The 13,650-nt window shown below is 37.9% G+C and overlaps 1 protein-coding gene across 4 annotated transcripts; it reads right to left on the bottom strand.

Annotated features, from left to right (window-relative positions):
* Positions 1 to 2,647: 2,647 nt before the first annotated feature.
* Positions 2,648 to 12,404, bottom strand: LOC121314938 (zinc finger protein 706). 4 transcript variants are annotated; one of them, XM_041248721.1, is made up of 5 exons: positions 12,311 to 12,404; positions 7,790 to 7,926; positions 6,683 to 6,791; positions 4,705 to 4,755; positions 2,648 to 3,806 (listed from the first exon to the last, which is right to left on the bottom strand). In XM_041248721.1, exons 2-3 carry the CDS (start codon positions 7,922 to 7,924, stop codon positions 6,696 to 6,698), a joined length of 231 nt encoding a protein of 76 aa, XP_041104655.1. In that variant the 5' UTR covers positions 7,925 to 7,926; positions 12,311 to 12,404; the 3' UTR covers positions 2,648 to 3,806; positions 4,705 to 4,755; positions 6,683 to 6,695. The 4 variants fall into 4 exon arrangements, with proteins under 4 accessions (XP_041104655.1, XP_041104654.1, XP_041104652.1 ...); XM_041248720.1 differs by having other exon boundaries at positions 7,790 to 7,929; positions 12,311 to 12,400; XM_041248718.1 differs by lacking the exon at positions 12,311 to 12,404 and adding an exon at positions 11,679 to 11,906 and having other exon boundaries at positions 7,790 to 7,929.
* Positions 12,405 to 13,650: the final 1,246 nt, after the last annotated feature.

Raw genomic sequence — 13,650 nt, 5'->3', positions numbered from 1 at the left:
AGAGAAGCATCCTGTGGCAATGTTGCCCCGCCCCTAGGTGTATTTCTGTGTTGTATATTGCATGTAGTGTGTTAATGTTGGTATATAGTCATTGGTCCACGGGATGTAACATGGGTTACGAGCTAAATTTATATTTGCATTTAAGCATGGGGAATTGCACTTTATTAATTCACGTGCAGTTGTACCGAGACTCCAATTGAATGATTTATTAGCAATCGAGTCTTGGTATAGCTGCATAAAAGCAGCATGTTTTCACTCACTAGGGGTTGTGTGTTCGTAGAGTGAAGAACGGGATTGGAGACGGAGGTAATAGCAATAGTTAGAATAATACCAGCTCACTGTGTTTGTCTGTGTAGTCCGCTTTATTTGTCTCTTTGTTTTGACTACGAGTGCTGTGTCCTGTGTTTTGTTTCTCTTGCAACTTTTTATTTTCTGTCTGTTCATTCATTAAATGCTGAGCGCAACCACGTGCTCAGCTTCACCAAACTCCATGTCTCTCTGTTTATTCTGTGCTGGTTCCTGGTTCTGGTCTGACGTCACCCAATACAACCGTCTTTGTGACACATCCCCATAACGTAATGCTGCCACCACCATGCTTGACAGTTGGAATGGGGTTGACTGGGTGATGTGCAGTGTTGGGCTTGTGCCAGACATAACACTTGTAATTTAGTTCAATTTTTGTCTCCTCTGACCACAGAACCTTTTTTCCACATGTCTGTAGTATCATCTACATGCTTTTTTGCAAACTCCATACGTGCTTTAAGATGAGGCTTTTTGAGTAATGGCTTCTTTCTTGCCACCCGTCCATACAGGCCAGCTTTGTGCAGGGACCGGCTTATTGTTGATGTCTGAACACTGACTCCCATCTCAGACACAGAACTTTGCAGATCTCTCAAGGTCATTGTTGGCGTCAGAGTGACATCCTGAACCAGTTTCCTGCTTGCCCGGCTGCTCAGTTTGGGAGGGTGACCTGATCTGGGTAGTGTCTGGGTAGTTTGATGTATCTTCCACTTCTTAATGATGGACTTCACTGTGTTGAGAGGGATAATCAGTGCTTTTGAAATTTTCTTGTACTTCTCCTGCTCTGTGCCTCTCTTCCACTTTATCCCTGACCTGTTTCGAGATCTCCTTGGTCTTCATGGTTGCTTTGTTGAATCACTGTGTGAGCTGCAGCTTGAAAGTCTTTATATACTTGAGGGAAATTATCTACCAGTTAAACCACTTTGTGTACACACCGGCTGAAACCATTTCACTAATTTTGTGACCTTTCAAACATATCATTTGCAGCTGAGCTGATTTAGGGCTGCTGTAGCACAGGGGTTGAATACTTATGCAACTGAGATTAATCTGTTTTTCTCTGTACATCTTACTTATTTATAATCTACATGCATTTTTTAACTTTATCAATGTGGAGTAGTTTGTGTAGATTCTACATGTAAAGTCTAATTTGAAAGCATCGTGGAGTACGTTCAGGTGCCAACAAAATGTGAAAACTTTGCAGAAGGGTGAATACTTCTGCAAACCACTGTGTGTGTGTGTATATATATATATTTTTTTTTTTTCATTGGACTCCAGGCACCACACCCTTTATGCAAATCATTCTAATTTGACAATAATAACTTGGCAACATCATGCTTCATGCAATAATGATCTTATAGTTTTATTGCAAAGGGCAGTGAAATGTTACAAAAGAAAACCAAACACCATACTGATATAATAAAGCTTTTTCTGTATTCTACAGAGGACTAGCCAAGAAATCTTAACTTCTTTATGCTCTTTTCTTCATGTAAAGAAATGCACCAAAAATCCATTTACAGCAGAAACAGTTTCACCAGTTATTTTATTATATACATACATATGTCTCATAAAGCTTAGTTTCTACTTAGCTGAGCAGTTACCATGTAAACTTACCAGATTCATGAAGCCGGAACTGTAACTAAATTGTTTAGCCATACATTGCTTTAGATTAACTGGAGAGCTGAAATCAGTAAGATAAGATATCCTACACCAGGAATCACTGTGTATATTTTAGACAATTAAAATGAATATTTAGTAAAAGGTACCTAGAAACAATCACCTAGGGCGCAAAAAACATTAGAGGCAAGTACAACACGAATAGTAACGAATTACAGGAAGCTACGTATGAAAAGGACTAGAGTGTACTAGACAGTGCGGAGAAGCTATAAAAAAAGGCAAATGTTAGGTTATATAGCCAAGGCATTCAAATCTAGAGAAATTTAAATGATATAATGAACTGGTATGACCACGCCTAGAACACTGTGTGTTCCAAGATCATAAGAGAGACATAGAGGTATTGGAAAGAGTAGAGGAGAAAACACAATTCATTTCAGGATTAAAAGGCATGTCATATGAAAACTGAAAAAGTCTAGAAATATAGCCTAGAAAGGATGAGTCAGAGGTGACTTAATAGTGGTATTTCAAATTGTCAAGGGGTTTAACAATGGACAATGGAACTGCTGAGAATTATTTTTCACAGAGAACAGTCAGGGGCCATGGGTGGAAGCTGAAGAAGGGCATATTCAGGATCGAGGGAAGAAAGAGCTTTTTCACAGAAAGGGTGGTGGACCAATGGAACAGGCTGCCAGACAGAGTTGTTTAATTTTGCACACTAGAATGAACAGCTGGGAAACAAGTATAATTTTTATTTTTGCTATTTGTTCATAATATATTACAAAAAAAGGAACGTTAGTATGTTCAACAGCAAGAGGGTGACACAACCATACAGCGATAACAATTACAAAATCAGTTGGCTAGCTTTTAGTCGAATCATTTTTCAAGTGTTTTGGCCCATTAAGTGCTGTACATCTATCTAACCTTTTCCTACTAAAACGGCATGGTACAGCATGAGATTATCATAACATAGTGCCTGGGCACACAGTTACTATGGAAACCACTGACATGCCTCTTGTTCATGAATGTAAAACATCAAACAATACACAGTTAACTATATCAAATCTGTACAGCCCCATTATATAAGACTTTAATTTGAATAAATTTGCAACTTCTCAAATATTTTTCCCCCATTTTTCCCTTTAAGACATCATAATGCAGGCCAGACAAACATCCTGGAAAATGTACCAAAGTATTACTTTATTAAAATTGTATTTTATATAATATGAACAAGTGTAATTACAAGTGCAAAATTATGCTTTTATGAAACTATGCAGCATTGCTATACACTGGTGGTATACAAGTTACAGGCTATAAATATAGGCTTTATAGACAGTCAGTTGGCCACTGTGCCTTGCTGTTCTGGGAAAACATTCATCCCTGGTGATGAAACTGGGCAGAGGAGGCTCCAAATGAGCAAGGTTCTAGAACTACTTTTGAAGGGGGAAGAGACCATGTGTGTTGGCATGAAAACATAAAATATTTCACAATGTGCGCAGCCTAGAGTATTATCCAAATGGTGACAGTACTGTTTCTTGCTGATCTCACAGCATGGCATTCCTTGCCATTTTCATTTTTACAAAATGCAATATTTATTTTGGTAAGGAACACAAAGGTTTCTGGCCACTATAAGTGACAACTCATTGAAATGGGCATTCCAGTAACATACAAAAACAGCAGGACGCAGTATTTTCACAGGAACACATGCAAAAGAAATGCATTTTCCACATCAGCACTGCAAAGTGGCCAACTGGCTGTACTGAATCACCCCGCCATTCTCAGTAATCCGAAGCTCTTTTGTTAACATGACTCAGTAGTTCAACATGAAAGCAGCTGCAGGACTAGGGTTATTGTTGAGGGGCTGTTGACAGGTAGGTTTGTGGCTTGAAGTTAGTCTGGGGAAAAAGGAAAACAAGGTCAATTTAAAAGATTTTTTTAACCATGATAATCACAGTGTAAAACAGTCTCTCTTTGTGACAGACAAAATGTCATCCTATGTAACAGAGAACTGTCAGCAGCACTACACATTATTATAGGGGTTCTGAAATCAGAGATCCTGCATTGTATTAGTAAATGTGAATGCATGTGAATCTAGCGAAAAATATATATTTATATTGCATAATAAATGTATTGCATATTGTGGATTAAACAAGATCCCCTCTTGTGCTTATTTTTCATAAAAAGCATATGAACAAGCATTATTTATGTATTTACCTTCCCATTTAACTACTTCCTACCAAGTATTCTACATCTATAACAATGCTGCTCTAGCTGGCTCTGTAATAATCACTTCACAATGGAAGACAGTACAGTACAGTTTACACGCGTCAGAGGGCTTGCTAACAATTTAAATGACAGGTGCCCACTGCTGGGGAGATTTCTTAGAACAGGAAAAATGCAGTTCCCACTAGCATCTTTACAATCTAAAGTATGCCTTGCATCAGAAAGGTAATGCTGCAAGTTTCCCTATATCAGCAGCTATTGATTAAGCTCCTGTTATCCAGCTAGCTATAACCCAAAGATGATGGCAGGGACACTCCCACATTGCTGCATAGCTCTCTTTATACACCCCCATGCAGCAATGGGCTTCATAATGCAGTCCTGTGCTGCAGCGCTTTTGCAGATCAATAGTACAGAAACGTATGTATAACTTACCAGCACATTAAAGTCATAACAATACTACCACTTATTATAATTATAAACCAAGTGTCCATGTTGGGATTATATATCAAATTGTATCCACTGAATTGTTACTGAGACAGGTAAAAGGCAGAAAAACATTTTCACAAGTACCTTATTCCATTTTCCAGATTATATGTTCACTTTTCATGCTCCAGCATGATACTGGTGATTGGGGTCATAATGAAAATAAAAATAAAAAAAAACAGTAAATCAACAAAATGTGGTTAGAATGTTACACAAATTGCAAATATATATTTAACGACATGGTTTACCTTAGTTATTGTCCATTTAAAGGAGAGGTTTTACAACCCATTATCTTACCTCTTATGAGCACTAGATAGTGTTATCACCGGTCCCCCTTTTCATGGTTCTTTGCTTGTGTTTTGTTCTTCAATAAAAGATTTTGGGGTAGCCAACTCTTGTCTTGGGGTGGCCAACCCTGGTCCCGGAGAGCCACAATCCAGCAGGTTTTACAGGTAACCCTTAAATCATCAATTTCTAAAGACTTGGAACAATTTGACTAGTTAAGCAGACATATTTTCAATTTAAGTAGTCATTTGTTCAATTAAGTAATTTAGAGATAATCTGGAACAAAATCCTTAACATCCTGGAGCTCTCATGGACCACAGACGACCACTCCTGGTTCAATTGAACACATTAACTTGCTAAATTGATCAACAGCTTGTATTCTTTAGAAATTGGATTGTGGCTCTCCAGGATGATGGTTCGCGACCCCTGCTATAGTCAAACATAACTCTAAGCGAGCAGGTGAAGATGAACCTATCTAAATGCTGGATTTGGGAGTCGGGTACCAATGAAATGTTTCTGTTTGAACAAGTTGGATTTTATCAGCCGATGTAATAAATTCAGAAGAAATTTTGACAGGAAGACCCAAAGCATAACTGATGTGAAACAAAAGAAAACAGTCAAAACTGACTTGTGACCAGGGCTATGTTCATAAAAATATTTATTAAAAAACAAAAAGCAATTATGCTGAAAAAGATATTCCAGGAATATGTACAAACAAAGCAGGAAACTTTGGGAAGTAATGTGTTGTGTTTTAAACCCTACAGCCTGTTCAGTAACACTTTAACCCTTTAATGACCGAGATTGTGTTACACAGTCATACTGAAGTGGACTTCTAGGACAGCGATCGTGTAAACACGATAAAATAAAGCTCTTCATTTTGATGACTTGCAGGGCCACAGTACTTTACAGTAGAGGCTTGAAACACACATCAACAGGTAGGGGAGGGGCTGATTTTCACTTCCTGATAGCTTTTGTTTATCATGTGATGTCAATGAGAGGGGCATTTAGTGTCTAAAGGGGGGAGACAGTTTACAGCAGAGACAAAAGCAGAAACAAAACATCACAGGAACTTGTTTAGAGCGAATAAAAAAGGGGAAACACTGTAAATGATGTATTTACAATTATATTAGAACATTTGTTCCGTCTCATGTGTTTTAATATATATGTTTTTACAACATTTAGAAATCAAGAAACAAGTGGATATAAGCATATACTATTTCATGAACTAAATGTATCATATATGTTTTTTTTCCTTACTGCTGATAATGAAATGAGAAACTTTTTATTTATAAATATTTATTTTGAGAAAATAAATCGAGAGCAGTGTCCATTATTGTTTATAAAGACCCTGAGAATAAACCTGTATTACGTCATTGCAATCACTCAGGTGAAACAATGTCTTGTAAATTTGCCAAACATCAATATTTTTCAACAAAACTTTCATGAAGTATTGCAAGGTCCCTCATGTTATAGAATAGTATTTATACATGTATCTCTAAGCAGAATACATAATAAAAATTACTTAACTTAAAAAAAATAATAAAAAAAAAAAAAAGCACAAAAGTTTGTATGGTTTCTGAAGTACTTTATAATGTTCCCCAGAGCATTCTGAAAATAGGACACCATTTGCAAGATGCTACTGTAAAAAATTGATTTTTAATGGGTTTTTATAGGAAGAGTCAACTACAGCCAAAACGTGCCTGGTCCTGGGGGTGCATCCTGCTGAAAAATGCTTGGTCCTGAAAGGGTTAAGCCAATGTTTAACATATTTCTTAAATACCTGAAAATGCATCTTATGCTTGCACATCAGCTAGTTCTGGAGGCAACGGGGATTTGGGATGCTTGCTCTCAAAGTGCTGCTTGAACGTCTTTGGGTCAGGCATCTGCGTCTGCAAGGAGACAAAAAACATTAGCCGAAGGTACAAGATGAAGCATGTTGTCCGGACTAATATATCTTTTACAGAATTACATACCAATACTTACCTGGGAACCTGAGGTTAAAGCTATCACACTTCAGATATACTGTCCTTCTGGTCCAGTTTTTCAACCAACTCCTGTAAACTACCCTACAGTAAAAATGTTGTGTTTTTTGGACAGCTTTGTAACCCTGTAACTACCACAGCTAAACACATGAAGTATCAACAAGGCTATCACGTTTAAACGTGTACACAGTTATGTTTTGTTTACTACGATGTTCAGCCATTCTGTTAAAGTTTACCAGCCACAAATGTTGCTAAAGGTTTCATCTAAAACCAACACTGTATTCTGCAATGCTTTAGCATGTTCAAGACAAGCTCCTGCTTTGCCATCTCACAGTCATGGAAAACCACAGCTGCATCACCAAAGCCTACTATTTAACAGACACACAGGCACTCGCACACGGGCACAGACAGAGGAACATGCACACACAGACAGAGACGCACACAGAAACATGCACACGCAGAGACGCACACAGAAACATGCACACGCATACACACAGATACAGGCACATGGAACTGACAGCTGATAACTACAGCCATGAGATATATACGAGGAAGCAGGATGCTATACTTGTTCTGGTTTTACCACCGTGAGCATTTTTATTTTATTTATTCTTAAAATGAACACAGCACATGTTTAAGGCAACTTTTCACAACTCAGCTTAGCTTTCTTCTCTGGGGTTCAAAACACTTATTTTCATGCACACAAATTGTGGGGGGGGGGAATGTGTGACACAGAGTTATTCCAAAACAGTTCACTTTTCTTTAAGAGCAATCTGCCTTTTGGCCTCACTGTTACCACAGGGAAATATTTACATCATTGTGCTGTAACAGCTTCCTTCTAAGAGGATCCTATCCTAGGCTGGAGGATTTGCCCAGAGGAATGCTTGGTCTTCAGCCCCCCTTACCATACAGACACTGCAGGTGTACACTAAGGCCGCTTTGGCAGCAGTCTTCTGATCATGCCCTTGTTTTTTCTTCTGCTCGGCTTGCTTCTTTGCATTTTTCTGCTGGGACTGAATCTTCTGGTGCCCACGGGCCATAGCTGCTGGGTTAAAGGAAAAATAAAAACTGAAACATATACACACACACATTTTATTTATTTATATATTTATAATTTCGACTGTTCTACGTTAGTCATAGGCAAGCACTGCTGATCCTTAAGGTCTGAAGTTCTGTCTCCCATTTCTTAGCATTGGTTGTACACACACACACACACAAAACACACACAGGTATACACGTAAGGCTGTCAGCTAGCATTCTCCTGCCAGGGTAGTCTTCTGATCATGCCCTTATTATCCTATACACACACACACACACACACACACACACAGAGATATACGGTCAATTCTCATTTCCTGATACTACGAATTTTGTAGATGGTCACTGCCAAATTTAGCAATCATGTGTTGTAAATTACCTCTTATAATACCAATTCACTTCAATTAAATTTGAGCACATTATTTTGGAGCTCTCCCAGGGAAGAAACATTTGAATAAAACATATTGCTCTAGTAGTTTGAACAGCTGAGTGTAAAGGATATTGTTACCATGAGTATTACTCAGGATTCAAGGTTGTTTGGTGCTGTACTGTATTTTAGGTCTGTTATTGTAGATGGCTCACTCCTCTACAGCATTTTGAATTGGTCATTGTGCTCACAAGAGTGGTCCGAAGTGCTGTACTGTATTTTAGGGCTGTTTTGGGACTGCTAATCCTCTAAAGCATTTTGAATTGTCATTGTGCTCACACATCACTGCCATTTCCGAAAAGTAGAGTAAAAAACGTTTGCAACTGGGTGCTGTTACCTGTGTGGGTCGTCACTGAATAATAAGGCATCAGATGCAAAGCACTGGGTGTTGACACGTGGTGGACACAGCAGGCATTCGCACAGGCATTCCGATTTAATAAACACACACACATACTGACACTAGGATACCAGCAATGCTGGCCCTAGTGTCACATTTAATAAAGAAAACACAACTAAAAATAAACACAACTGAAAAAATAGTGTCCAACATCGGAGTGAGCACTAGCCTTAAAAGAGACGTCCTGCTCCTGAACCTGATCTGCTTGGATGAACACACCCCTAAACTAACCTACTGCTGTTGTTCCCAAAATGTTTTGACAAACACCTCTCCTGGTCTGACGCTTGGAGGGCTGTGACACCACGTGTCACAGTGGTTGAAATGGGATCAACCATCCCCTACGGCACTCTACTAACTAAACTGCTGCACAGAAACTACAGTACTGGTTCAAATCCTACTGCTCACTTGACAACGTGCATCTATATATATTCCCGAAATCCTGGCCTCCCAACAACTTCAGGTCTTTGGAGGCTGTGTGGCCCAGTGGTTAAAGAAATGGGCTTGTAACCAGTCAGCTCAGCCACCTCACTTGTGAGCCCTGAGCAAGTCAGCCTTAACCTCCTTTGCATCCCCTAAACTAACCTACTTTTGGGTGAGACGTTGTTGTAGGTGACTCTGCAGCTGATGCGTAGTTCACACACCCTAGTCTCTGTAAGTCTCCTTGGATAAAGGCAACTTCTAAACAAATAATAACAAAAATTGACATTATGCATTTGACTCAGTTTCTTGATACTGAGAACTCATTTTTTGCTGGTCCCTTGAAATTAGTATTCATGAGAGTTGACTAATATGCACACAGTAATACACATACACACAAATGAAAGGGTATCCACTGTGGTATTCTACCAGGTGCTATTGCGGTGTCTTGTGCACCCTACAGAAACACTATTGAAGATTTGTTTTATTTGTAATATTGTGTATACCTGTTGTGGTATTTTATGAACACTTAAATCAGAGTTTTTTTTTTTTTAAGTAACCAAACCACTGCATAACTAACAAAATACCACCACAATGAATATAGACAGTAGACAGTGCTGCCGAATGCCCGCCTCACTGCACAGTGTGGTGTGCGTCGACATCAATGCAGATACAGTCCAAGGGAAGGAGGCAGAGGCTTTGAACAGTGACACACAAATTAAAAGGTTTTTTTTTCTCTCAGGGGGAAAATGTTTCAGTGAAATTCACCCAACATTCTGTCTTTTTTAATGATCTAAACCATGGAATTTTCAATAGTGTGGTTTTAAAACTTAAGGACTTAAGTATTTATTACTTCATCTTAAAAGTAGGAACAAAATGCTACAAAGCTTTATTACAATGATCATTTAAGAGCTCCTTAGCTGCTGTGGTAACCTTACCTGCGAATTAATGTTTTTAAAAGCTTTGCACTTCAGTGTACTTATTTGACTTTAAAATCAAACAGAGATGCAAGAATCAAGACTTCCTAATGCTACAGCTATATTTTACACAATTACTGTTCTGAACAGGAAACTTCTTAACCACAGCCCAAGGTGACAGCTGGTCTCACAGACCTCAGGCCAGCAAGGAAACAGGCACTAATCTGCACATGCAGCAGGAAACAAACCACCATGATGCAAACACACATTACAAGCGACAGGTTGTTTTTTAGGGATGTTGAAAGAATCTGGAAAATATGAGCCTTTTATTATTCAGAAAACAGTTAACTAAACATTCATTTTAGAGTCTAAATGTTACACAGGTAAAAAAAAAAAAAAACACTACAAAAATAATTATATAATATTACACTACATAATAATACCATTTCACGTCCTAGTTGCTGCCTTTTTTTCAAAATGTTAAAGTGCCTACTGTTATCAACTCACGGCAGAACATTTTATAAGCTCTTAAAGTTAGACACAATCTGCCCCCTCTGGAAATTTGATTAAATGACATTATAAATGTATATATAGTACCTCTTCTAAATTGCAAAAAAAAAAAAAATACCCAACATCTTACCCCACCAAGTAGGCGAACTGTTTTACTACAAGGCAGTTAATACGCATTTCCCTTGGCGTTCAGTGCATCGGATTCCCTAATTTCCAGCAGAGGAATGACGCCTCGTGTATTTATTCAGTTTTACAGGATTGAAAATAAAAATTAAAAAATGCATGGAATAAGTGATAGAACGTTAGATTCCTAATCAGCCCCGGTTTTGCACAAAGATTACCAAAGCTTGTGGATACGTCTAATTTATTTTATAACCACATATGGAAACAATGTTTGTGTAACAACACTCAGCGATCACCATCCCATATACTGTAGCCTTAAACACTGTATTGCATTAAACACACATGCAACCTTGATTTTAGCGTAACCAACGTTGCTGGAAATTTAAAATTGAATTTTTAAAAGTCCAAACAAAATGCATTTTCACTCATAAGCACCAATATGGATTTTAAACTAAAACGCGGGTAGCCATGCTTGGTCGAGAGACGTATCGATTGAAACACTTATCTTGTTTCTGGCCCCTTAACTAGGCCAAACGATTTTTACAGATTAATAAACTAGCGATGTTTGTTGTCCTATAGTTATAATACAATTATAAAAAAAAACAATCTATTTTGATAGCTGCATATTTAAAATAAACCTGACAAAAAAAACATTATAACTTTTTGAATTTGCCCTAGTGTTACCTCTTCCTTTCAATGAAACATAAAAACGCTAATGCAATTTATTTTAAACGAACCATGCTTCTCATATATATATATATATATATATATATATATATATATATATATATATATATATATATATATATATAACTAAAAGTGTGTTCATGACAGCAAATATATGAGTTTTCCCTAACAAGTCGTCCTCTTCTGTTTTTAAAGTATCTCAGTTCACGTCGATTAATGGCAAGTCAGCATATCTCCAGCGATTACCTTTACCAGTCAGACATTTTATTTAGCCTTACCTGTGTGTGTGTGTGTGACGGGTTCTGTGAAACTGTATGGCTGCTCGCGTGCTCTATTATTTCCCCCTTTGCCCCTCTTCCTTGCGCCTGTGAATCAACAGTACTCGTAAACTATCCTAGCTCCTCACTGGCTCACTCAAAAAATACACAGCAGTCCTGCTGCACACTGCACAGTCTGTCCGACCGGGCAAAGTACTTTCCGATAAGGCAGCGCCTCTTCCTGCGTACAAACACTATAGAATGAATAAGAAAGGAAGGGGTGGAGGCGTTTGTGGGTTTCCCTTATGTTATATAATGTAGAACTCGCTGCCCAATTAGCCAAAATAACTGCGTACAGTGAAACTTTGTCACAGACATCCACCCAAGGGGATCCTCTTTAGTGGACGTTATAGGACGGTGGTCATTTACACACTGTATGCATGTCACGTACTGTCAACAAGCCAGCCAGCCAACTTTTTGGTATAACTTGTTTGAAAACAAACAGTACAGGTACTTAGTTAGCCTACTTGATAGCTTGGTAACTTTTTTTGAATGATTGTTTTTTTAGTTATAATAGTTAATGCCTACATTTATGTATACAGTGCATATATACTAATTTAATAATAATACTATTTAATAAATATAATACTTACTGTATGACACAATGTGATTTCAACACCACACAGCCAGGGTGGCATGGGATGTGATATTCTCACAGTGTTCTGTTTGAAAGACAGAAGAAATCAACATCTCGAACCACTCCCAACAAAAGCACAGTGGAATCCTGCTGTGCAGCATAGCTCTGATATACAGTAGGAGACTGGTAGAAACAACACCCACCATAAAGCTATAAAGTGCAGCTTAAAATTTGGTGTTTGTTTGGAGCAAAGATCTCAGACTTTTAAAAAAAATGGATTAGTTAGATGGACAGCTGTCTTCATTTACGCTAAGATTATGCTATATGCAGTTATTTGTGAGAAAAAATGGTCCTTAGAAAGTTTCAACACAAACAGACCTGTAGATAAATGCAACTTTCTCAATATGATACTGTCAATAGCTTCTGCAATGGCTCGTATCTCATAAACCGTTTGGGATGATGCCTTCATATTTTCAATTTTATAGAAACTCCTCAGGAAGCTAATAACTACTTTTTTTATAAGATAATTAAGATTTATATTGTGCTTTTTTATTTATAGGTACATTTAAAACTTTTAATGTAGTATTCTGATATATAAAACAAACTAGATAAATTGAAGGTTTAATGTATTGTATTTTGAGGCTTAACTAAAGCAGAAACGCTAGCTTGCTACATGAGACATACTGCGTGCAAGCCAAAACAAATCTGGCAGGAAACCATCCTTTAAGCAATTTCACACCCACAGACATGTTCACACAACATGAGTTGCAGAATGTCCTTAGCTCAGTTTCAGAAGAATTAACACAGCACAATTTCGTTTTCCAGACCTTATTTTTGCCTGGTAATGCAATTTATGCTGCCGCTCCCAGTAAGAAAAGTGTCCAGTTGTTAATCTCAATATTCCAGCCATGCCTCACACTACTTTGTTTATTTTGTTGTTATGATGTATTGTTTGGCTGGACAAGCGAGACGCCGTCCGCCAGGTTATTGTTTTGGTATTTTGTATTTTTGATTGAGGATGCATGACTGATCAACTACTGATTATTTAACTAGCAGACAAAGTCATGCATCCTTATTAATCTCATGCAGACTATGGCCTATGGAGGGACTAATAAAATAATTAATTAATTGCCACTTAACCCCTCGGCCAGAATTTAAAAGCATGTAGCTGTCTGCACTCTCAGCAGAGTGTGTTAAAGGAGAGACTAACTCTGTGGAATAAGGAATAGAACAATTGCGAAGCGTGTTGGTTTATACACCAGCATGATACTTGTTTGCTATTTGTTTGGCCAACGTGCCTTTTTGTTTGTAGTGTTTTATTTAAAACATTTGTTCATTATTTAATAAAACACTGAG

Source organism: Polyodon spathula, chromosome 4 (genome assembly GCF_017654505.1).
Source record: "Polyodon spathula isolate WHYD16114869_AA chromosome 4, ASM1765450v1, whole genome shotgun sequence".
NCBI classification, from domain to species: domain Eukaryota; kingdom Metazoa; phylum Chordata; class Actinopteri; order Acipenseriformes; family Polyodontidae; genus Polyodon; species Polyodon spathula.
The sequence above is the reverse complement of the archived record's forward strand: the minus strand, read 5'-3'. Positions and strand labels throughout refer to the sequence as shown.